At 42.0% G+C, this 26086-nt stretch overlaps 1 protein-coding gene across 2 annotated transcripts; it reads right to left on the bottom strand.

Annotated features, from left to right (window-relative positions):
- Positions 1–1563: 1563 nt before the first annotated feature.
- LOC104060175 (riboflavin-binding protein) lies at positions 1564–13912 on the bottom strand. 2 transcript variants are annotated; one of them, XM_009561940.2, is made up of 6 exons: positions 13799–13912; positions 12785–12942; positions 11974–12073; positions 10732–10860; positions 5632–5743; positions 1564–1919 (listed from the first exon to the last, which is right to left on the bottom strand). In XM_009561940.2, the coding sequence occupies exons 2-6, from the start codon at positions 12921–12923 to the stop codon at positions 1668–1670; spliced, it is 732 nt and encodes a 243-aa protein (XP_009560235.2). In that variant the 5' UTR covers positions 12924–12942; positions 13799–13912; the 3' UTR covers positions 1564–1667. The 2 variants fall into 2 exon arrangements, with proteins under 2 accessions (XP_009560235.2, XP_053929203.1); XM_054073228.1 differs by lacking the exon at positions 13799–13912 and having other exon boundaries at positions 12785–12960.
- Positions 13913–26086: the final 12174 nt, after the last annotated feature.

The following is a 26086-nucleotide window of genomic DNA, read 5'->3' as shown; positions in this document are numbered from 1 at the left end:
TCATCCTGAAACTGAGCATGGAAGAATTGTTTGTTGAGAGTGGTTTCAAGAGTAATTTAGGCAGAGAAAGGAGAATAAAGTGGAATGGGAAGAAAAAGAGCAGATACACAGGCAGAAACAATTGTGCAATACAATAACAAAGAAAGTGAAGGAAATCTTTGGCTGTGGTGATGCTGAAAAAGTTCATGTTCTGACAGTGAGACGGGATAATTAATTCTTGAATTCTGAGTGCAGCGAAGTAAAAAGCAGGAAGATTTCTGCCATGATTCAGGTGCAATAAAGAAGGGCAGGAAAGAACAGAGTTAGTGAAATAGGGTGAAAAAGGAATGTCAGAGCTTGACAGAAGACCAACTTCTTGCTCTTTTCAAACAGTAGAACCGACAAATTGAATTAGCACAAAACATAGATGTGGCAAAGTATTGCTCTAAAAACAATTCAGTGCTGGTAGGAATTAGTCCATTGTTAAATATACTGAGAAGCTGGTTGGAAGCAGAGCATGACCTAATGGCTCTAGCATCACTGTTGCAGCTGTGTGAAAACATTCACATAAATAAACAGCCCAGTGAAGAAAGTGTGCTAGATTTTTAAGATTCTCCTGGTTTAACAGGATGTGCCAAGTCATTGTTTTAGCTGTGGGCCAGGTCCTTAAATGTTGTAAGATGCCCAGCTGACAGCAAACACTGAGATGATGCTGATTTTCACAATTTGATAATCTGACCCCCCAAGTTAAACCCTTCTCGTGGTTTGCCTGGTGATACTAGTGTGAAAAGCAGGACAGAACGGCACAGGCCTGTCCCCTCTACAGCGATGTCAGAGTGAGTATGGATGCATAACTGAAAGCAGGATTTCATTCATCCTTGCCTGACATGTCCCTCTGGAACTGTGCAGATTTTGGTTTTGCTTTGACAGTAACAGTGATGCTGGGAAACACAATTACTCATGTGAGAAACCTGACTGGGGCCCTCCCTGACACTTCTGTTTGTCAGAGATCATTGTTTGGAATCATTTAGTGGGATTAATTGCAGTCAAAATTATGCTTCAAATTCATATTGTAGGAGACTTTGATACTGCTGTTGTTTAAGGTAAAAGCCCAGTGCAGCAGACTGCGCATACTGCATACTCGCAATATATAGATCCAGGGATTATCACAATCCCCGACTTTGTAAGTATGTTTTTGAGATGCAACATAAATACATTTTCAGTGGTCAGTAGCCAGGCTCACTGACCTGCTTCTGCAGCAGCATTTCTTCTTTACCTGAGCAGAGCCAGGAGCAGAGGAACTCGTGGCAGGAGCGCTGTGTGCCTGTGCTAATGAAGGGTTTGGGTTGAAGATTTGGGGCATTACTAGCATGGCCTCCCACAGGTCTCTAGTTCTCACTGTTCCACCTTAAGTCAGCAGGAGCTGCCTGCGCCTCTCAGTCTTTGAAAGTCAACCCCTAGATGTTACCTTCAGGCTTCTAGCTGTTCATTTCAAGTCACAAGATTACACCTGTGCTAACCTGTCCGCGAGCTTTGTGATGCAGATACAAAAACATCAGAGAAAGAGTAATATAATCAGCTGTTGATTTATTATGTTCTAGGAAGTAAGGGATAAAGCAGGCTGGCGTGATGCCATAAGCCCAGACTTCACAATGATTTCCCTTGTCCTGACAGACATCTACTAGCATTTATCTTGTCTGTTCCCCTTCCTCTCCCTTAAATTTCTCAAACTTTAGGAGATTCTTTTGGCAGGCCTGCTCCTCGCTGCTGCTGCCGCTGCTGGAGCTGCTGCTGGAGCTTTCCTCCGAGCTTTCAGAGAGGAGATACTTGATTGCCACCTTGTCCTTCTCGTTCATTTGTAAGCAGAGGCAGGAGGATTCGCTCACCTTAAATGACTCCCCCCACATATTCTGGCACATGTCAGTCCCATTTGCGTACATCTGTGTGTCAAATAAGAAATGCATGAATTATATTTAAAAATAATTGAGTTAAAATCAATTATCACTTTTAAAAAATTGGTACTAGATTATAAAGAAGGAGCCTGCAGTGATTCACTGTCCTACTGCGTGCCATGCTTCGTCACGTTTGAGACATCTTAAAACATTATCCAGCCCCATCACTGGCAAAAGAGATTTGCCTGTTGTGAGAGCAAGTGATCACACAAAGTGCAAGGTGATCAACAGCCAGCCCTTTGTTTCTGCCCTGGGGCTGACAGACCAGAGCTGTGTGAGAGCCCACACAACTTGTAGCGTGTCTCGGGATCTGAGTAGTGCTGAAAGCACCAGGCTGAGTGCTTTGAATACATTAATCTTTATATCTACAGGCTAGAGACAGCCCAGTGGAGTCGTGGCTCCATGGGATCTCTCTGTGCCTGCTGCAATGTACATCATCACTGGGCAGGACTTCACAGACAGAGAAGGGTTATAACAGAAAAACTATTTGGAGCAAATAACTTTTCTTCAGGCTTCGGAAGTGCTGTGTCCAGTGGTGCAACGGCCTTTCTGCCTCAAGAAATTGTAAACTGCAGCTTCTTGCATTCTCTGCAAGTGAATCTGTCCTATTCTTGATAATACATTATCTTGTAAGGCCTCTCTGTCACAGGACCTGTACAACCGCACAACAAAGATACTTCTTGTTTGCCAAGCTCACACTGTGACAACCTTCTGTCTACCCAGTCTGAGTTTGCCCAGAAAGTGTTAGCTTAGGAGTTACCATGTCCAGACACTTTGTCTTGCCTGCATTTCTCCCATGTGAAGGAAGCTTTAGGTAATCCCAGAGGCAAAGCCAAGAATGAAGTTGGGGATGGGAGTGATGCAGGAGTAGAAGCCTTGGGAATTAAGGAGTGGGAGTGTCAATGAATGAAACAGCAGGCCAGGCAGCAGGACTGCTGGGCTCCAGTGCTGACTGATTCACCTTGACCAGCATCTCTCTGAAGGAAGCTGTATTTTGTTTGTAACAGTACAAGTAGTCCTTGCACATGCCCTGATTCTTTAATCCTACAGTGTTTCTCTTAGTGCTGTAGTTTCTGCACGGTGTGCTGGTCTACTGTTATCACCAGCTCATATTAAGATCTGACACTGTGAATCTCAAAGAAGGTGCCCTGCCTTTGTGGTTGGGAGATTTCTGTATGGAAGCTGTTCTGTGTGCAAAAAAATAATGATTACAGATTTAAGTCTACTATGTGGAATTAAGACTGAGCATCTCTATTCCTGCAGCTTCTTCCGCTCAACCTATTTTCCACAATAAGTTCTTATGAGAAGTCTGTCTCCCCACATCCAAACTACATTGACCTATACTGTGCAAAGAGGCAGCTGAGAAGAAATCATAATCATTGCTTTTGCCCTAGATCTATCCTTTGTGATTAAAACAGAGTCTGTTCCCAATAACGCCAAAGACTCTGTAGCCTGCAGAATAGCTTTTCCATTTACAGCATCTCTACTGAGGGCTCGCTCCACCGATGCTGCAGTTGCTGGAGGATGAATGTGGAGGTTGGCTAGAGCACTGGGACAGAAACTGAAAGGTTCCTACATCCAGTTCCCTCCTTGTGTTCTGGAGGCATCAGATCTAAGCTGTTTCTTTCCCACTATTCCTGTGCTTTTAAGCAGTGTTAGACATTTTCTTCCAGCTGCTCTACAGTTCCTGTATTTCTACCTGTTTTTAGCTTATCATTCTAGAAAGTATTAAAAGCTTTCATGTTTTTCTTAGGTCTGTATGCTACATCCTCTTCTTGCATCCCATTGGTTCTGTAACATGTATTCATGCTCTTCTACTGGCTAAATTGGTAATTCTAACTCTGCTTAAAGGTCAAAGCAGAGCCAGAACGCTGTAGCAAACAAACAGTGCACACAGCCCACTTACCAAACATCCCTAAACTACTGCAAAGGATTCTGATTCTTCAGCTTCTTGGGAAATGTTCTAGTCTGGGCATTAACATTGCTTGGGGAGCACTCCACTAGGAGAACAATGACAAAATGTGCCTCATTTCAGCCAGCCTAAAGCTGGCTGTGGTCCATTGTGCATTCTTAATGTTCAGCGTTTGCTCTATATTCAGCATTTGTTCCAAATAGTCCTTATGACCTTACAGCCACTTGCACATGTCAGACGTAGAGCTACTAATCGCTCCTCCATATGAGTCCAAACCAAGCGGGTCTGGTGTTTGTATATTATGTACTTTTCATATGGGAAATGTGTTTTTTTTTCAATTTCTCTGAAGAAACTTCATCTTTTTTTCTTTTTCACCACACAAGCCTATTTTTGGTGAAAAACACGGGCAGTTTAGGGTGTGGTTCTACTTAGTTTAGGAATGACTGTGCCTGGCTTCAAGTGATAAGACCTCTAGATTTGCTGCATCTTCTGCCCTGCAGATGGTATATTTTCTTTAAGAAATAAGTACAAGGGAATTGGGGGTTAGAAACTCCTATCTCTGAATCAGGGACAGTTTGAACAGGGGCTGGAGATTATTTACGGAGATTATCATTTCATTTTTCACTTCATCTGGAACTACTGATGATTTAGCACATCTGGGAAACTAAGCTCTCAGTTTCCGCAGCTCATTTGTTTCTTGGCCACCTTCCTGAGCCTGCTGATTAGTGTCACTTTTGCAAGGCAGGCAGCAATCCTGCACTAACTGAACTGTGACTTCCACTTGTATCAGTTGCTGAACAGACTTCTGGAAGTACATCCACTTGAACTGAATTCAAAACGATGAATCTGGATCTCTGCAAGCCTTACTACCAGTCCCTAAGCATTATATTTAAGTTTTGTTTACTTCTGCAAATGGGACCGTTTGGACAGTTTTCATGGACTCAGTGAAGTACATCTGTTAAAAATATCCAAATAACTGTAGCAGTTTTGGGCTGTATCGTATTGCCCTGATGCTAAACTTATTTGAGTGACTAGAAGAAGTCCTACCTGGCTCTTGAAAGGTCTGGGGATCAGATTCCAGGCAACCCTGCTTCTATGAGTTTTGTCAGTTCTCACTTTACATGCTTTTGTTCATAAAGTTAGTTTTCCCAATGGTTAAACCTTCCCAGAAAGATGGGGTGACCTATCAGAAAGCTTGTCAGTGGTGCTCTCTAACCATTTGAGTTACATAGAACAAAGTGAGCTCACATCAGAGGTATGATAGGTTTAAGGACAACAAAAGGGAAACTCAGGGATTTGGAGGATGGAGAAGGACTTGAACATAACAAGGTAAAATAGAGAAAAGGACAAAGATGCCTAATAGGCAAGACAACTTTAAACATTCCTTAGTGATATGGCAACTTAGGTTCCAATTTAAAAAGAGAGAGATGTGTAAAGTCCCACATTATGTAACAAACCTTATAAAATGCATCTTGATGTCTCTGCTATATGAACAAAGTTCATTTATCTTTTACCTTCTAAATCACAATGTGGTTAAAATATCAGTGCTGTTGAACTTCTGTTTCACAAGTGGTATGGGCAGGGATTATATAAAAGCATATTTACATAGAGTAGGTGATCTACATAAATGTTTTAAAATTTATATACTTAAAAAGTCAGATGTAGGCGTGACTTGAAGCTGCTGAAGGAGAAGTAATTCACCTGTTGCATTTTACACCCACATTTCAGGAAAAATATAAGAACCCTTAATGCCATTTTTTTCTGCTCCAGTTGTTCAGGTTTTCTTACCTTACTGTATGGAATACATTTATCCTTACAGCGGTTTTCTCCACTTTCATCCCATTCCCAGTCTGTCAGCCAGTTATGAACACAGATGGAATCATCTTTGCAGGCTTCGTACCTTCATGGAGATTAGCATGGAAGATATGGTTATTTCTCTCAGTATTTTTTCAATGGACTCAGATTTGACTCAGATTCGACTCAGATTCAACTCAAAACATCCAGGTGTGCTGTGCCAGTAACACGGCACGGTTGCACAGCACAGCTTAGCAATAGATTTTCACGAAATGCGCACATTATCTTAGCTTGACGTGTACATAAACTCTGAGCTGGCTGGGAAGACCTAAATCCCCATGAAAACTAAACAGCTCACCCATTACGTTTTATACTCACAGGCTTTAATAAAGAGCTCATGTTCTGAGGAGCAACACTCATTCATGCAATGTTTTCTGCTTGGTTAGTTTTGATGCTGTTACTGAGTGGAGGAAATCCTGCGTGGGAGGGAGTTTCAGGGACGCTGATGTTCAATATTGTGACAGACCACGGGTACACAGAGAGTGAACTGTCACTTGAGGGAGATGTGGGGAAAGTTTCTATTTATGAACTAACATGGGAAAGGAAGAATGATATTTCCTGAGGGAGAAATTGCTGTGAGGAATGTTCACTAAAATAAGGAAAATCCACAAAGAACAAAATCATGTAAGTAATAGGCTGTCAGGGTCAGAATGAAGTTTTCAGAGAAGTTAGACTTGAAGGGAAGGAGGAAAGAGAACAGTCTTGTGGAGTATAGGGTCCGAAATCTTAAATTTTAAGTTATTTTTAACTTTTAAACGATAATGTAAAAAAAACCCCTAGAAATGGTCTGGAACAAGTATGGTCTGCAAATGGCTGGTCTGTGTGAGGAGAGTTCTCATGACTTACCATTATCCTACATAATTTCCTCCCTTCCGCTTCATTTTATGTTCTACTTTTTGGCTCTTACCTTTCTTAAGAATCACTTTCTGCACATCAGTTAACATCTACTTAAATTTAGTCTCAATGGCTTCAGGTGGATGATTCACATCAGTGTTGTGAGGAGAGTGCCCAAACCACTGGCACAGCCTTCAAAAAGTTAGTGTAGTTCAGCATGGTATTTATAATTAACACCTTTGCATGTATTTTCTGTTTGTATTTTTTAATCTTCAGGGTCATGTTCCCAAACTACTTTGGTAACATGAGGGCTGCAAATGTACATTTTAAAATGAAATATGATGTAGTTATGTGGTCATGGACCCCCCAGAACTAGACATTGCAGGACATTCACACATGCAGAAAGGTACGAACATGCACATCTGCAGAACCTTCACATAGGTTTTCTGGGCTTTTTGGAGGAAGAAAGAGCAGTAACAGATAGAGGGTAACCAGGGCCTGAACTAAACAGGTCTGAGGCAGGAGACACGTTCTCAAATGTGTTCATCCACGAATCTGCTGTCAAATGTAGGGGCTCTGCAGGAAATACAGGCTGCAACTTGATAAATTAATATAATGTGAGATGAATAGGCCGATCCTAACATTTTGTGCCATGACTGTATTTGGGACTAGGGACCATGAGAATAATTGGTTTGTTGTTTGTTAGCTGCTGTGTGTGCCCTGACTGAGAAAGACACGGAGAGGTAACTCTCCGGTGACAGCTATTTCTCTAATGCCTGCTTGAGGGCATGCCAGCTGGGAGCATCAATGCAAACTTTTTGTTAATCGCCATCTCTGACCTACCCAAATACCAGCATCAGATTTAACCATTCGCCTTTGGTTCTTCAGGCCATGTCGGCACGTCCTTTACTTTATGCATGCACTTAAATTAATTGCTTTCTAGCAAAGTCAACCCCTATCTATTGTGAGCTGCCCAGCATTAGTGCTTCCCCTTAAAGCTGTTGTGCCCTTCCCACGGTTGTCTTTTTTCGGTTTCCTTTTTTATTTGGCTAAGTATTTTCCAGTCTGATGGGTTCTCAGACCAGGGCTGCTTCAAGACCTCTCAGACAGTGCCACTGGTACATGGGTGGGGACAGGACAGGGGAAAGAATGAGCAGCCCTCGGGGTTTAGCAGAGGGCAGAACTTCTTTTGAAATTTGTGTTATCTTCAGTTATACTTTTCAAATTATGAATATGTATTTTAGATGTTTACTGAACTGGGGCATTCATGCTGTGCATCTGGTTTCCTCTAGAATTTGAATTAAATATGTTTATTGAAGTATTTATATTTGTATTCACTATTATCTATTGAACTGTCAAATGAAATGTTTCCTAATTAAGGTTATTGCCTGACACTGTGGTTTGTTATATAAGCAGGTAGAAAGGTATAACTCTATTGTTATGAGTTTTTCTTTATCCCAATGGAAGTAATTATGAAGCTAAAAATCAGGACTTGTGAAAAGTGCGATATCTGCTGTCCAGAAACCCATAAGTAGTTTCTTCAAACATTAATGAAAACTTGTGAGAAAGATAAATATAAATGTTTAAAGGATTCTTCCCGAACATACTAGTTTCCTATGCACAATTTTTATTTTAAAGATTCCCCTCTACCTTTTTATAATTAGGTATTTGTATTTTAAAGGGCACAGGGCCCTCTCACAGGTGGATCAGAAAATGGCTTGTACACTGGGCTTTTTCAAAGGCAATCATTTTAGGACTAGTGGCAGTGAGGAATCCTAAGACAATAGGAAGAAAAGGAAGGCCCCAAGCTAGTCAGATGAATTTCTTTTAAATGAAGTCACTGCTCATTCAGAATCCTCTGCACATTTCTGGCCACAAAGACATACAGTCTGCAGCAGGCACACTCACAGCCTGTAGAGAAAGTAGGTCACATCACTAGCAGTGCTATAGCACGCTAAGGGGACTCCAGTGAATAGAACATAAAAAAATGTTACTTTAAATCACCAGGAAGAGTGGGAATTCCGTCTAAGCTCTCTTCTAGCCTCAGGTCTCAAGCAGGGTGAGGGAATGGGTTTGACAGTGGCATTAGGCAGGCGCACAGACTCGGATGCACGCTAATGGGTCATCATTACATTTTTGATTCAGGCCAGGCATCTATGACGCCAACAGAGGCAATAGATCATTGTTGAGTATTTGTTTAGAGTGGAGCCTACTCTCTGCCAGGAGACTTGATGCTGGAAAAGGGTCAGTTTTTCCTGTGCAGCAGCTCTTAATCACACCCCCACACTTTCCAGCAACTAAAGTTCAAAATGCTGTTTGCCCACGGGTCCTGGTACGACACAGAGGACACTGAAGGTTTTGCTATGTAATATTGACCCACCATATATGTATTGGGTATCTGGTATATACAAAGGCTGGGTTAAACCAGTTCATAGATGCAAACTAAACTACAAAGTCTATTTTCTCTCATCTTCATGCTTTCATTTGATATAGCAATTTGGTGATGAGTTTGTGTGCTACTTGTTTCATGACATATTTGGATTAGATATTGGTATTCTATCACTTTGCCTGTTAGATCTATTCTAAAGGTCACTGGCCACTCCAACACTTTAATATCCAAATGCTTTCAAATTGTAATACTTGATTCTGAGCTTTGAGATTCTGAGCACTGAGGCAAATTCAAGGCCTCAGTCTTTATCTTCAAGTAGTTCAATAACCTGGATTCAGTTTAGAAGACTGCCAAAACTGTAGGAAGGAAGACTGCACATGATAAATCAGTTCCTGAGGCCCATGATGTTTCCTAACACAGAAATGAAATTCATCACCAAAGGAAACTCTAGGGAAGCTAAGCTTGTTTTGTTCTCTGACACAAAGCAACGAAGACGTATTCAGAGACAGATCCTACCGAAATACTGCACTGCATACATGACTTTGCCCTTGGAGAGAAGATGAGAGTGAAAATGGATCCATGTTTCAATGATATCTAAGTTGCACAACCATTAGGGAACGCACTGTGAAGAGCAGTGCAGGAGAACCTGACCACGCGCTACTGTGCATTCTGTATTTTCTGTACTTGCAAGTTAAACTAATTTATAACATTTTTAGAAGTAGTAAAACAGTTTTCTGTGATTTTCAGAGCAGCCTAGGGGATTCATACATTCACAGTTCATTACTTTCAAGGGTTGCTAGCAGTTACAATCCTTTAGTGTGAACACAGCCTGTGCTGTTTGTGCTACGCTTCATACCAGTTTAACCATACAGACAAGTTACTGTAGGTACTGGGCACAACGTTAATATGGTACTGAGATTTATATGATGTTATTTAAGATCCAACATTTCATAAGAGAGATAGATACTGGATATGGACCACTGAAAAATTCTACTACAGGATACAATGCTCCTACCATAAGACCAGGGACAGACGGATGCAGGCTTGTCCTACATGGTCTTGCACTCAAAAAATAATGTGATTCCTTGATGCTATGTTTTGGGAAACAAAATTAAATGCTTACTCATTGCTATTAATATTTTTAGCCTTACTGCTGCAAGTTTCTCTGAGATTCAGGCTCTTAGAAGTGGTTTTAGAGGGATGATGGAAGGGAAGAGAAAAGGCCAAGGGTGGAAAAATTAAGGAATTAAGCTAATGTGTTATGTTAATTAATTGAAAACATACAGGAAGTGGCAGCTTTCATGATTTCGTAGTGCATTTTATACATATAAACGAAATGTATCATATCCCATCATGACCAAGTATTTAGATTTAAAATGCTGTATGCATAAATACTCAGAGGAATGGACTTTTCAGAGGTGGGCAGGCCCTCGCTGCTACTAGAGCCTGTCAATGCGGTGAAAGCTCCTCTGCCACCTCAGGCAGCTCTGATGCCACTGCACCGCTTCCTCCCATAGCACTGGGCGGTGCTGTCCCTGAGTCACTAAACTGGCACTTTAGTGACTCCATCCTGCATTCAGCCTGTGTCTATTATTTTGGCAGTGGTAGCTCAGCAAAGCAAAAAGTAGAAAGGCAAACAAGAAATGAATAAGAAAAGTGGGAGAAAAACCATCAAGGTGGTACAGCTCCATTAAATTTTACTGCTGATTGATCGGGAGGCCTATGCTTCATCCACCCATCCTCCTTGACACCTGAGTAGCACAGTCATATAAAAGCTGAATGAAAATACGTGGATAAAAAGCTGAACCTACCAGTCATCACAAAAGCTTTGACACAATGGAACAGACTGAACAGCAGCTGTGCGGTTGCGATGCATCCAGTGAGCAGCATGTGGAGAACACCGGTAAAAGCACTCAATTTTCTTTGTGAAATCTTCACAGCTGTGATGGGTGAGAAAAACCACAAATAAGCCTGTTTCTTAGCACCAAGGCTATAGGCTCAGTTTTCTAGGCCTGCTTTGATGTGGATGCAATACTATCAATTAGGAGAAAAACACAGAAAAGAATCCTTTTGCCTTATTAATGTCTAAGTTCCAAACTCATTTCTTTGGCATTGCGTACGGACTCTGACTGTGCAATTACCACAACCAGCTAAAGAGTGCACAAATGTTTCCATGCGTATTTCAGCCCTATTTTCAAAAGCTTTCCGTAAACTTCTGAGGCCTTCAGTTTTCCTGGTGAGAACAATTTGACGCGATAAGAAAATGTAGTTTTAAACTATAGGACAAACCTTCTGTACTGCAGCCTCATGGTTTTCATGGTTTCACTAGTCTTTAGATTTTCCCACAGCCCAGCTGAAGTTACTTAAAAATGCATAGTTGCTGCTCTTCGGGGAGTGGCAGGCAATAGCTGTTACTTTTACACATCTGGTTTTGCTTAATTGTTTTGTACTTTCATTCTTTTATTTCTATAACTTGCCATGTTTCACAGCTCTAACATCTAACAGGGTACTAAAAATCTTAGTTATTAAGACATTCTTCATGGTTACAAATCCCACAAGACTACAAGAATTTTTATTCTAAATATTCAGAAGTTTCATTTCTGGCCTCTCGTGCATTCTGTTTGCAAGCTTTAATCATGTAGTTGATCTGCTTTCTAAACAAAGGAAGAGGCCTGGTCTGTATTGACTCGGGGTCACACTCCCTGGTGTATGATGCTGCTTTGAAGAGCCCTAACAGTGCAGAGTAGTTGTTAACGACCGCTTTACATTACTTTATCTGGTTCTATACCGAAAGCAAACAGGAAAACACAGAAGTCTTGATAAAATGGCATAAATCCTTCTGCACAGACAGTATGTACTTAGGAATTCATGGGCTTTTGTGAGAGAAGTTGCCCAGGTGTAAAGAAAAGATGATAGAAACTAGACTAGCATCATCTCTAGGACCGCTTAGGGACTGTCCCTCAGCAGCTCCATGGGGAGTTACCCTTGGCTGTGTGGCTGCTGCAGCACAGATCTATTGAAGCAGGGCACAGACAACATCAAAGCTGACTTACGATTCACTGAGCTGCCCACATCTGTTCCAGTAGCTGTTCTGTACTTTGATTACTGGGGAAGGAGCCAATTGCGCTGTGAAATCCGCATGGCAACAGGAAGCTGTTAGGAATGAAACGGAGATCTTGCAATAAGGATTTTCTTTAATACTGTGTTTGGAAGATTAGAAATGTAAGCTAAATTAGTTTTGATCTATAACGTGATAAAGTCTCTTAGTACTAACTAGAAAATGCTAGCATTTTTGGGTTTGGAAGTAGCAGTGTAAACGTTAAGTGAGATGGACTGGCATCAGCAGTGCTTTCTCAAGGTGTTCCCAGAGAGCCCTAAGAACTTTACTAGTGTTCTGCCAGATGTGATATCCTGAGGGATACTAACTTTGAAAGCTATCAAATATAAGAAAAGGATTGAAGAAATGTTAGAAATACTGTACTCAGCTCACTACAGGATTTTGATTTAAACCTTTCCCAATTCATGTCTGCTACAGTTAATTAATTTTTATATTGAATCACAATAAACGAAATTAATCTTTGCTGTAAACTCTTTTAAGCAGATGGAGCTACAAGAAACTGAAGTGCATGAGAATTTTTTCAAGACAATAAATGAAGCCAATGAGAGTTTTGCAGTTGACTTTCTTAAGAACCAGAGTCTTGCTCTTGATCTGCAGACAGCAAAATGCCAATGACGGAAGCTTTTCAAATGCAACTTATAGTATATCTTATACATTTTTGAGAGATTAAGGGAACTGCCGTAACAACTAGTGTGTACAAAGTGGTACTTCTAGGCTATATTCAGCAAAAATCAAACTGCTCTTACATTCAGAGTAGAGAGTGCATTCATGCAGATCTGGCTCGGGGCTTGGCTTCGGTTTGTGGGTGTCCCCTTCCAGACATCCATATTTTTTGCAGGCAGATGACGTTATGACAGCAAAGAGGGTGATAGCAAACCTCAGCATTGCTGTCCAGTCCTTTTTCCTATAGGGAGAGAAGTCCTTATTTATATCCTTTATTTTTAGGAGAGGCCATCACATTCAAAGGAAAGACTGGTTTAGAAAAGCTACGTGAATAAGCAAATAAGATTTGGTCAGCAGAGATGCATGCATAAAAATTAAGACACACATTCTCCCTTTCTCTTTGCCCATATCTGAACACTTATACCTCTGCTACATGTTTTTGAGGTTCGGTGGTGAGTGATAAAAGCCACCAATAATTCAGGCTATTTATGAAAATGTTGTAATTTTCAGTATTTAAGAAAATGATTTAAAATTTCTTCCACTGACTTGAATTTATCTTTAAATGTTTCCAACAGTCTTGCCTCTGCTTCACTGGGTTTTAGGAAAAGACTGATTAGTTCTGCAACCTGCAGAGATGTTCTGCACACTTGGAAATTACGTATTCAATAGAGCCGCAAGTAAGCTAATAGTGGTCTGAGCTGGATAAATTACATTGATAACTTGCCTTTGTCAAGGCTATGCTAGTTTATACTTAAGATTATCTGATCCATTATTTTCTGCCTCTTTTGTAGAGTTCAGTCAAAAATGCAATATAAAAAAATTTTGTCTGTGAGACTAAAATGTCTTTAAACACAGACTACGTGTTAGTGAGCCATATAGATAAATCTAGAGCCTGTTACATAAATCAATGTATAATTCTTTATACATGTTATTAATTTGACCCCTCGTTCTTTAGTTGAATATTCTTGTTATCTTTTTGGAATAATTTTGCCTGCATAAGGACTCCAGGTCCTCTGTTTACCTAGACTTTTCACATATAAAAGAAACATATTACCAGAGAATAAAACTGTCTCTGCAGTTTCTCAATAGTTTCTCACCTCTTCCGCTCTCCTTCTGGGTGATACTTCTCCCTGGAACAGGAACACAGTAAATTGCTTTACTCGTTCCCCACTTTATATACACACCATCTGGCATCACTGCTTCAGAATTTGTTTGCCTTGGAAGAGTTCCTTGACCTTTTGAAATGCTGACATAGATTTATCTCAAAAGCAGATGCAGTGACCAGCACATAATGCCCTTTTATTGCTTGCAAACATCGACATGATAAAGAGGAAAGTACAAACATAGGTTAGAATTAGAAAAACAACAGCTTTTCTCTATACTGAGTGCAACTCACCCCTGCCTGATTTTTCAATTTTTCCTTTTGTTATTAATTATTGGATTAATTTCTACAACAGTTTCATGGGGCTTTTGTCACAGATTAGGACTTCACTGAATTAGAGACATTAAAAACGATTCATATTTCAGCCTGACTAGCTTAATTTTGACTATAGATATGACGGCTTCCTTGGCTTCCTTGGCTTCCACAGTAATTCTACTGCAGCCCTGGAAGAGAATCCCCATCTCCCTATTCTCAGGTCTTCACTCTTTGTTCACAAGAAATCTGCTGCTGTTTGCTCTGGTTTCTTTACCTGCCTCCTATGTACTCTCTAGTCAGTGTCACATGCGCTACAAGGAACTGCTGCTTCTACCATTGATGGTGATTCCTGATGGATTTCATCGAGAGATCTCCTTTCTGCAAAGTGGATCTGGATCCTCTTTGCATAATGGTGATTACAGATAGTTGCACCTTCTTTCATAGACCAGCTCTTGTTGAGTACTGTAAAGAGCAGTGCCACTCGCTACCTTGCAATGATTTGGATACATAAGAGGAGTAGCATCTGTTGGTTTTGTGTTAAAACAGAACACTGGTCTGTCAGATAATACTCTGGGGCCATTATTTACAAACCTTTTTTCCTTGAAAAAACAAACATTGGCACAGTAAAAGTGCGGTATCAACCTAATTAAGCAAACTCACTGAGCATAATAATAAAAAAATCTCTATAAGCTATAAGCACTGATTCCTATCCTAGCTCTAGTAAACGCCTCAAGGTAAAAGTGTGGCTAGCCTAAAAAAAAGCCATTTCCAGATCAGTGGAAATGGAGCAATTTTTATGTTCCAGAATGAATTTAATTGAGACAAGTTTAAAGAATGAATTTAATTAAAGCAAGTTTAAAAATGCATAAAGTAACTACAGGAGAAAATGAAGTAAATCTAATGGCCTATTACTTACGCCTTCACCTCATGTGGCTTGATCTAGTGTTGGCTGAAGTTAATGGAGCTCCTTGCTGAAATGTAATGTAAAAGATTTGTGCATACTGCTTGACACTCGGGTCTGTGTATTCATACAAAATAAAGACCACTGTGTAATATGAACACTCGCTTCCAACATTGTGATGAGTGGATGGGCCAGCCCGGTAAAAAGCACAGAGACGGTACATGTTCTGTGCCTTCCTGCTTGGTTTGCATAAAATACATGCGTGCTTGTAAAGGTGTAAGGACGCCAGGAGGTTTCTTGTGCTGCTTCTGTTCATTGAATTGATGTACAAATTATATTAAGCTATAGGAAACTGGGATCTCACTCAAGCTTTGAGCATGAGCCAAATGGGACCACTTGCTGGGAGATTAGGCAGAGTTTCTAGCAGCAGGAAGGAAAATTGTCATATGTTTGTGATTTCCCAGGCTTGGCTTTGGTTTGTGAAACATGTAAGCAAGCTCAGGCTTAAGAGCTTTCACAGACCTCAGCTATGTCTCTTCATCACCTGAGAAGCGAATTGTGATTGTTTTTCCTTCAAGTATTCTCTGACTAATTTGTTTTTTGTGGTATCTTGTACTGAGAAATTAATTAAAGGAAGTTTCTTGCCCCTTCCCACACTTAAATGGGTCATTTCTCTTTGTTAAAATTGAACTTGGTCAGCAGGTCGAGGGAAGTGATTCTGCCCCTCTATTTCTCTCTTGTGAGACCACATCTGGAGTACTGTGTCCAGTTCTGGAATCCTCAACGTAAGAAGGATATGGAGCTGTTGGAATGGGTCCAGAGGAGGCTACAAAGATGATCAGAGGGCTAGAGCTCATTACATGTGAGGACAGGCTGAGAGAGTTAGGCTTGTTCAGGCTGGGGAAGAGAAGGCTCAGAGGAGATCTTATAGCGACCTTCCAGTACCTGAAAGGGCTACAAGAAAGCTGGAGAGGGACTATGCAGATTTAAACTAGATATTAGGAAGAATTTCTTCACCATGAGGGTGGTGAGACACTGGCACAGGTTGCCCAGGGAAGTTGTGGCTGCCCCATCCCTGGAGGTGTTCAAGGCCAGGTTGGATGGGGCCTTGGGCAGCCTGATCCGGTGGGAGGTATTTATGCCCTTGGCCGGGAGGCTGGAATTAGATGATCCCTTCCAACCCTAACTTTTCTGTGATTCTATGAAAATTGAACTTAGGTTCAAGTACTCAGTGACGGTCTGTTACTTCTAAGACTCCTACTGCCATTTAATTTTAACTTTAGTATCAGTGCCCTGGTAACTTCTATTCATCTTCTCAAGAGCTAGACTTAAAGCATGCATGATGCTAAGAGAAAGAGTTAAAGCATGTGTGATATTAAGATGTCACCACAGACAGCAATTCAGGCACCACAACATTAAATTATGATTGTTATTATCATCATCATCTGATCTAATTGATAATGACCTATGGTGCTAGTAAAAACATGCATCTGTTCCAGAACCACAAACACTGCTATACTAGGTCTCAAGAGCCATCCACCTGAAAGGCTTTTTTCTGGCAAGAGCCACTAGCAGAAAATTGGAGGGAAAAATGTTGAAAAATTAAAGCTAGTATCTAACTTCTCAGCCTCTGGCAATCAGTTTAGTAACCATGTCAACTGACATCTCCTAACTCAACACAGCGATTCCTTTTTTTGAGTCAGATCTCCTTAATGACCAAAGTAAGCTCTTACAGAGTTATATTCTTGGTAACTCTGCAAAGCTGATGTGGTTAAGGGAAAAATTGTTTGTGCTTCCAACCAGTGACAATTGCCAGATCCATTTCCCTTCTTGGCATCCTGAAAGAGTAACAATGATGTGACTGAGGGAGACAGAGTTTCAAGACCGTGAAGTAGAGCATTTGGCCTGCTATAGTTTTATTATAGATGGCAATGTGTGCTAATGACATTAATCTGTTTGTTCCTCCTATCTCAGTGTGAGCCTCCATGCTCAGAAGTTGGAAGTGTTTTTCTTGTTAATCGTAACAAGAAATGTAATTAGGAGCACAGGTTGTTATCGAATTTAGTGTAATTTCTGAAGCTCCTTTGCAGAACTCCATTTAAATTTGCAACAAGGGCACATTATTGATGATCAGCTAAGTATGTATTTTTAACTTTTATTATGTTAGACTTCAGAACCAGGAGTTCGTATTCACAAATGTCTCTGCTGAACAGATCATGTCACAAGTCAAGCTGAATACCGAAGGAGACACTCCAGATGGACTCAGTCTGGCACTACTGACTGGAAAAAAAGAACTGAAGTCAAATCTCAATGCTCCTAAATTTAAGGTGGGATTAGTTTTGGTTCTCTTTGGTGAGGCTGGGATTTCTCCTTTTATTTTGTCTGTGCAAGGAATACATCATGGCACAAAGTAAGGCTTACTTGCTTCATTCGAGTACACAAATGTTGCTGAGCTAGTTCTCCAGCCAGGCAAAGGGATGACAAAAGCACCAGTAATTTTATATAACCAAGAGAGTGAGTCAGCGTGGGGAAAAAAAGCAGATATTTTAATGACTAGTAGGTTTAAAAAGCAATCACAACCCAAACAACAACATTATCACTGCAAAAAAATGTTATTTTAAGCCCTATGTTAGGTTTTTTAAAATTAAAGGGGACAAAAACCTACTTATTTTAGGTTATTACTGAGTTGAAAGCACCTCTTGACAGCATAACTGAATGCTCTTCCATTGCCCTAGTCTTTCATTTGCCTTTCACATTCTGCTCGTCTGTTACTGTGAGGTTTCTCGAACCACTAACAGTTATTGTTATTTTTTTCTACAAAGAATGGCCTTTGGTTTGGGTAGCTACCGAGTGCATGCTGTGCTGTGGGCTGTCACAAGTGACAAAGAAAATCCGGGTCCAGCCTGACCTGTACTCCAGCACTGACCAACTGCAAACTTGTTATGAATGATGAATTTCTTCTTAGGGGAGTATGAATACTGTTTTTTTTTTTTTATTTACACATTTTTTATGGAACAGATCCTCCTAGAAGCTATGCTAAAGCACATGGAGGACAGGGAGGTGATTAATGGCAGCCAGCATGGCTTCACCAGGGGTAAATCCTGTATGATCAACTTAGTGGCTTTCTACGATGGGGTAACCACAGCAGTGGACACGGGTAAACCGATGGATATGATCTACCTAGACTTCTGTAAAGCCTTTGACATAGTCCCCCATAACATCCTTCTTTCTAAATTGGAGACATATGGATTTGATGGGTGGACGGTAAGGTGGATAAGAAACTGGTTGGATGGTCGTATTCAAAGAGTAGTGGTCAATGCCTCAAAGTTCAGATGGAGATCTGTGATAAGTGGTGTCCCTCAGGGGTCCGTACTGGGACCAGTGCTGTTTAATGTCTTCATCAATGATATTGACAGTGAGATTGAGTGCACCCTCAGCAAGTTTGCAGATGACACCAAGCTGAGTGGTGTAGTTGCCACACTGCAAGGACGGGATGTCATCCAGGGGGACCTGGACAGACTGGAGAAGTGAGGCTGGGAGAACCTCATGAGGTTTGACAATGCCAAGTGTGAGGTCCTGCACCTGGGTCGGGGCAATCCCAATTTCAGTACATGATGGGGGATGACGTGCAGAGAAGTCCCCTGCAGAGAAGGACTTGGGGTGCCGGTCGATGAGAAGCTCGACATGAGCTGGCAATGTGTGCTCACAGCCCAGAAGGCCAACTGTGACCTGGGCTGCATCAAAAGAAGTGTGGCCAGCAGGGTGAGGGAGGGGATTCTGCCCCTCTGTTCCTCCTTGTGAGACCACATCTGGAGTACTGTGTCCAGCTCTGGAATCCTCAACGTAAGAAGGATATGGAGCTGTTGGAATGGGTCCAGAGGAGGCTACAAAGATGATCAGAGGGCTGGAGCACCTTCCATGTGAGGACAGGCTGAGAGAGTTGGGCTTGTTCAGCCTGGAGAGGAGAAGGCTCAGAGCAGATCTTATAACAACCTTCCAGTACCTGAAAGGGGCCTACAAGAAAGCTGGAGAGGGACTATTCATAAAGGCTTGTGATGATAGATGAGGAGGAATGGGTATAAACTGGAGAGGGGCAGATTTAGACAAGACATTAGGAAGAATTTCTTCACCATGAGAGTGGTGAGACGCTGGAACGATTTGCCAAGGGAAGCTGTGGATGCCCCATCCCTGGAGGTGTTCAAGGCCAGGTTGGATGGGGCCTTTGGCAGCCTGATCCATGGCAGGAGGGTTTTAACTAGATGATCTTTAAGGTCCCTTCCAACCCTAACTATTCTATGATTCTATGATTATGGGCATTTATTATTTGTACAGAGGTGATGCCTAGATGTCCCTGTGTAAAGTTGTCATGTAGTGTTTCAAAGTATTCGGTGCTAATTCAGGATTAAGGATGGCCATGGATAATAGCCCCTTTTCATAGAATCATAGAATGGTTTGGGTTGGGAGTGACCTTAAATCCCATCCAGTTCCACCCTCCCACCACGGGCATGGACACCTCACACTGGACCAGGCTTCTCCAAGCCCCATCCAATCTGGCCTTGAACACCTCCAGGGATGCGGCATCCACAACTTCTTAGGGCAACCTGTACCAGTGCCTCACCACCCTCACAGTGAAACATTCCTTCCTAATGTCTGATCTAAATCTTCCCTGTCTAATTTAAATCTGCGCCATCTGAATTCTGCTCTGACCCTGTACTGTCCCTCTCCCTCTTCAATGCTAGCACAAGCCAGATGGGGTTGTGCACCCAGCCAGATGGGGGAACTCATACAGCAAAAAGAATCCAGCATTTTCCCTTGCCACCAGTGTTTGTAGCCAAATCAATTTCCCCGTACAGTTTATAGCACAGCTGTAAAAGAGTTGTGTTCCTGCGAGGGACAGGGTGGTATGTCACAATGACAGAGACAAACAGGGGAGGGTAGGACTGGCAGTACTTTAGGTCAGAACTGCCAGGCCCTAAGACCCATTGTGTTAAGATTCTGGTTTGTTGTTTTTTTTTTTAAATTGTTATATCGAACACCTGGTAATCAAAACTAAGGGCCGACAGGTCTATGAAGAAAACAAATAATGCAAGCACAAGGTGATGGTGAGATCATATTGGTCAACATACGAAAAGGCAGTGACTGGAAATGACCAGATTAATCATTGCTGAGCTTCTCCTGTTTGTATCACAGCAGGGATGAATTTTAAGGAGGATGCAGTTGAGGTCTATTCCATGTCTTCTGACATCTCTGGAGGAATGACTCCCATACATGTCATTTTGGTTGTAGATACCTTGACTCCTTGCCCTGTGATGAATCTGTGGTTAGAAAATTGACCGCAACACTCATGACAAAGGTATTTTTCCCCATTCTTCCACCTTTCTTTACGTTGTCCTCTCTCTGCATCCCACAAATGGCTCCCCTCTCTGCTGTACCTATCAAGACCTGCTTTCACTTCCAACTCCCTTCTCAGTTTATCTACTCTGTCTTTCAACAGAGACACATTAAACCTCCTGTGGTGTCCCAATGCCAGTCTCCACTGCACACTATTGGACTTATATGGCCTGCTTTCTTGCATTTGTCGTCTCATGTTTGGGAGGTGATTCTATAAGTAGCAGTAAAACCACATGCAATCCAGCCTTCCTTAAAACTCATCTTTGTCTGGGTGCTCAAAGAAAGGGTGACAACAGTTAGGATCTGATGCTTCTCCTGCTGGGGAGCATTTCTGCATTCTCCATGCGATTCTCTTTCTGGACCTTTCAGAAATACACACAAATGCACACATTTATATGCATATGTAATGTGTGTACGATCAAGTAAAAGCTGACAGTGAAAGCAGGATATTCACCGGCCTCCTTCTGTCTCTTTAAAGCTGTTTGATGAGCTTTTGTTGCTAAGAAGTGTTGTTAATTTAGCTATTGCATTAAGCCCTCCCTATGCCTCACAGCAATACTTTTAACTCCTGTTATATATTTGGATATTTACTTCTCCTGCCTCCTTATCAGATGCAAATATGATACCTAGAACAAGATTACAGCAATGCAAAGCTGTCCCTTTGACATACTGCATCACTGCAAACAAGGACGTATGTCCTTCGTGGTACATAAAGAAGGAAAATAACAATTGGAAAGCAAAACATACCTAGTTGGGACTGGACTTTTGTTATATCCAGATCTAGTAATTGCCATCCTGAGCCAGGTTGTCAGCTGGTTTACTTCATTTTTCTGTCCCTGATACTGACTAATAGTAGTAGTTTCCAGTGAAGATGCACTGGAATAATATACTGTATAATATAATTTTATGGAATAACCCGCCTGTAAGAAATTTCTTCCTAATCCTCCTTAATTCAATGATGAGCTTGCGTCTTGAAATATGAGTATTTATATCCTTCCTGTAAGAAGTCCTTATGTATCTAAGAATATTTTGCTTAACTACACACATGTCTAATGCAGAACTTCTCAAATAGCAGACCTCACTGGATTCAGATAATGAGTAAATTTTGCCCAGATTATGTCAGGGCCCCAGACTTACTAATTCTCCTGCATTCTCCTGGAAAATCCTGTATTTCGTACCACTTCCCTGGAGCTTAGAGGTGGTGGTGGTGAGCCATACTCTGTGGCTGCAGTTGTTGAGCTATGCATGCAGCATGCATTGCCTGGCTGGCCTGGCAGAGCTGGGATAGTAGTGCGGAACAAAATGATGCATCATCCTATAAAGAGTAATTGATTAGTCCTGGTCAAAGCTCTTCATAGCAAACCTCACTCTTCCTGCAGTTCATGCAGATACTTTTTTACCCTGATTTTTTGTGCTGCTCATAACTGGTATTCTTTAGTGGTATCATGCTGGCTATTTGTGTGGATCTTGAAAAAAGAATGCTGTCACAGGGATGATGTTAGGTAAACAGCCAAGAGTCGTGGTGATGATGTGCAGCCTGTATAATTACTTGTCATTACTGACATTCTAGGCAGGTACAACGCAAGATGCCGAAGTTCCAGGCTGTCTTCCAGGCTGACTGTGTGTTGCCAATTGCCAAACATTAGTATTCCAATGTAAAGACCAAAACTTCTCTCTGAATACCATTAGAACTGGGTCACGAACAGAAAGTGCGTAACAGCTTGACATGCAGAACAATTAAAGCCATTTCCTCCGTCTCATACCAAGAGTAAAGATTACGTGTACAGTGTGAGCAGAATGACAAATGACAAGTCTTAGCAATATCCTTGTTTAGTGGCATCAGTGGTGCAGTTCTGCCTTGGAAACAGTGAAAACAGGTGATCAGCTGGGTTTTGTGCTGCACTGGTTTTGCTAAATGTTTGACTTTAACAAGAATTCAAATGAATCAAGTTTTAAGTATTTCATTTTGCAGAGAAAATTCTCTAGCTCAGCATCATCCTAATAACATCTACTATTTAGCATTTTCTATTCTGTTTTGAACAAAGAGGTTTTAACCTCACAACTTCAAACTGTATATTTCTATTCCAGCTCCAGGAATTATTGCTGTAGCTGTGTGCTCAGCAGTCAAAAAAATGCTGCGGATGGATTTATATCATTGCAGAAAACATTATGGAATAAACTGGATTAGGCTTTGTGTTCTGCCTTACCAAAGTCCTTTTAAACCAGCCAGAGAAGAATGGTAGGGAACTCTTCCTGGACAGCATCATTCCAGCTATCTGCTGAATCAGAAGGTCATGCTGAGGCATTCTTTCTAAGAAGAAAATGGAAGGTGGAGGCCAGGGAAAGGAAGTGTCTGGAACTGTAAGGACAATTAACTATTAGCTGAGTATCCATCAGTGAGCTACACAGGCTCTCTGTGGTCCCCTGCTCTTGCTGTGTTAGTCATAATATAAGAATCAGCTCCTTTATTAATTACTCTTCTACCCTTTTTGGATGTGACAGAGTAATTCTGGAGTCAAACATGCTGAGCATAGCCACAGCATTGCACCGTGCTCTGCCTCATTTGTCTGTGCCCCCTTTCCCTGCCTCGCATGATCCATTCACTTTTATTTAAAGCTGGAAAAAAAGTTCAGAAAACTAGCTCATATGGAAAAGAAAAATCAGGTCACTCAGATTGCTCTGCAGATTCAGGTCATATTGACTGACGAGTTTAAATGGAAAAAATATGGGAGAATCAGTAAAAAGAGGAGTATTTTTCCTATTCCTTCAAAAGAAACCTCACTGTTCTTTTGTTTCAAAAATATCGGAAAGACATCTTGAGTCCAAAATACTAAACAGAGAAAGGAATAATCCAGAAGCAAACCAAACACAATCTTTTAACAAGTTAAATGTCCTATTAACCCCCAAAGGGCTTTTTGATTCAGAGTGATCAAAAAGATTTTTAAAGTGTTTTGAGTAAAATACTGAACCAGGAGGCAATTATTTGCAATTCTATCTAAAACATAACAACTGAAGCCTTATTTTTAATATGTTTCAAAGGCAGGTAGTGTTATTCAAATTGTAATTGTGACTTTTCTTTCTGTATTCATGAACTCTTTTTTTGGCATGCAGAGCGAACAGGTGCGAGCCGGTGCACGGTGGCCCACAGGCCATATCCAACAAATAACTAATTGGCATCTGTGTTGCAACACGGCCAGGATCCAGCCAAATTATGACAAGGCACCACGCCATCCTAACAGACTCACATTATCACGGATGCCAAGATTCCTCAAATTTGCATTATTTACATTTAGTTAGGGCAGGGCTCCCAGCTGGGAAATTCCACATGGTTGTCCACCTCTATCATATATAATTGCAGTGGAAAAGGAGCATTGACTAATCCGGCATCCTGAAACAGTTTTCAGCAAGAATTTAAATATTCTTAATAATTATTTAAAAATGCTCCCACTCATCTACATCAATAAATCGTTTGAAAGCATATTTTTCTTGTCTTTGTAGAAAATGAATAAAAAAGAATTATAAAATTAGACTTCTGGCTGAAGATGTATGAGTCTTTTCAGCTTGCAGAAGCAAGGTTCCTGGCTATGTAACAGTGAAAAAATAGACAACTTTGAAGTTGCTTTTGTGAAAAATGAATGCAGAAACTGGTAACTTATACCCTCAGGAAATAATTTGCAAAGACAAAAATGCCGAGAGGCTGTGAATTATTGAGATGAAACACAAGATGATGATATATGCTCTGATTACTCCTTGAGGTAATGAATCTCGGTAGGTTTGTCGTTTCTGCTGAGGAGATGGTGAGCTACATCTTCATCTGCTTCCTGACACAATCCGTCTCTCTGTGGAAGTGGGATGTAGCACTTGATGGCACGGCTGGTAGATGTTCCTGCAGCACGGCGTCCCTGCAGTGGGTTGAGGGCTGCCCAGAAGCTCTGTTGACCCCAGTGATGTGGTGAGATTGGGATCTGATGCCACTGCATTGCACTGTTGGAACTGGTGGGCTCCGTGGAACAAGGTATGGTGTTTTCCCAAATACTACTTCTGACAGGTGAGACACAGTGACATTGCAGGAATGGCCCTGTACTTGCCCTACATTGTCAGGGGCAATGAGGAATCTGGCAGAGCAGCTGGCCCTGAATCATGATGATGGTGGCAGAAATGCTGCGCTCACCCCACAGACATCACTGTGCTGCGTATCCTCAGTCTGCATCCAGAATGATAGAATCATAGAATGACCTGAGTTGGGAGGGACCCACAAGGATCATTGAGTCCAACTCCTGTCCCTCCATAGGACAATCCCAACATTCACACCATGTGTCTGAGTGCATTATTCAAACGCTTTTTGAATATTGTCAGGCTTGGTGCTGTGACTGGTTCCCTGGGAAGCTGTTCCAGTGCTCCACCACCTGCTGGGTGCTGGGTGAAGAACCTTTTCCTAATATCCAACCTACATCTGCGCTGGCACATCTTCCTGCCATTCCCTCAGGTCCTGTCATTGGCCACCAGAGAGAGATCAGCACCTGCTCCTCCTCCTTCCATTGTGAGAAAGCTGTAGACTTTGATGAGGTCTGCTCTCAGCCTCTTCCACAGACCAAGTGACTTTAGCTGCTTCTCATATGACTTCCCCAACGCAGGGAAGCTGTGTGGGCTCAATCCTTCAGTTTTGTGGGCTCAGAGCTGTATGGGCTCAATACCCGTGTTGTGTGGACTCAGAGTTTTGTGGGATTTGTCATGTGGGCTAGATCCCGCTGTTGTGTGAGCTCAGTCATGTGGGCTCAGTCTCCCTGTTGTGTGGGCTCACACTCATTTGGGCTCAGTCTCCCCTTGTGTAGGCTCAGAGCCACGTGGGCTTAGTCCCACTGTTGTGTGGGCTCAGAGTAATTTGGGCTCAATCTCTCTGTTTTGTGGGCTCAGAGCTGTGTGCGCTCAGTCCCCCAGTAGTGTGGGCTCAGAGTTTTGTAAGCTCAGACTTGTTTGGGCTCAATCTCCCTGTTGTGTGGGCTCAGTCTGCTTGTTTTATGGGCTCAGAGTTGTGTGGACTGAGGTGTGTGGGCTCAGAGCTGTGTGGGTTTGGACTCGTTTGGGTTCAGTCTCCCTGCTGCGCAAGCTCAGAGCTGTGTGGGCTCAGAGTCATGTGGACTGAGCTGTGTGGGCTCAGTCCTCCTGATGTGTGGGCTTAGTTTTGTGAGCTCAGACTCATTTGGGCTCAATCCCCCGTGTTGTTTTGGCTCAGTCTGCTTCTTGTGCGGGCTCAGACTCTTTTTTGGGCTCAATTCCTCTGTTGTGGGCTCAGTCTGCTTGTTGTGCAGGCTCAGACTCATGTGGACAGGTAGGTGGGCTCAGACCCATTTGGGCTGTCTCCCCTTGTGTGGGCTCTGAGCCATGTGGGCTCAATCCCCCTGTTGTGTGGGCTCAGAGTTTTGTGAGCTCAGACTTGTTTGGGCTCAATCCCCCTGTTGTGTGGGTTCAGAGCCATATGGACTGAGCTATGTGGGCTCAGGCTCATCTGGACTCAGTCTCCTCCTGTGTGGGCTCAGAGACGTGTGGACTCAATCCCTCTGTTTGTGTGGGCTCAGTCTGCCTGTTGGTGCAGGCTCAGAGTCGTGTGGACTCAGCTATGTGGGCTCAGAGCTGTGTAGGCTCAGTCCCTCTGTTTGTGGGCTCAGAGCTGTGTGG

The sequence above is a fragment of the Cuculus canorus genome, chromosome 8 (genome assembly GCF_017976375.1).
Source record: "Cuculus canorus isolate bCucCan1 chromosome 8, bCucCan1.pri, whole genome shotgun sequence".
NCBI lineage: Eukaryota > Metazoa > Chordata > Aves > Cuculiformes > Cuculidae > Cuculus > Cuculus canorus.
Note: the sequence above shows the minus strand (reverse complement) of the source record. Positions and strands in the feature narration are given on the sequence as shown.

What these genes read in the sequence shown, in the direction of transcription:
- LOC104060175 (XM_009561940.2), bottom strand. Translation starts at nt 12,923, where the DNA reads ATGCTGAGGTTTGCTATCACCCTCTTTGCTGTCATAACGTCATCTGCC. An exon ending in ATGCACTCTCTACTCTGAAT is followed by an intron (nt 12,074 to 12,784) that starts GTAAGAGCAGTT and finishes CATTCCTAACAG; the next exon opens with CTTCCTGTTGCCATGCGGAT. An exon ending in TGTGGGCAGCTCAGTGAATC is followed by an intron (nt 10,861 to 11,973) that starts GTAAGTCAGCTT and finishes CACCCATCACAG; the next exon opens with CTGTGAAGATTTCACAAAGA.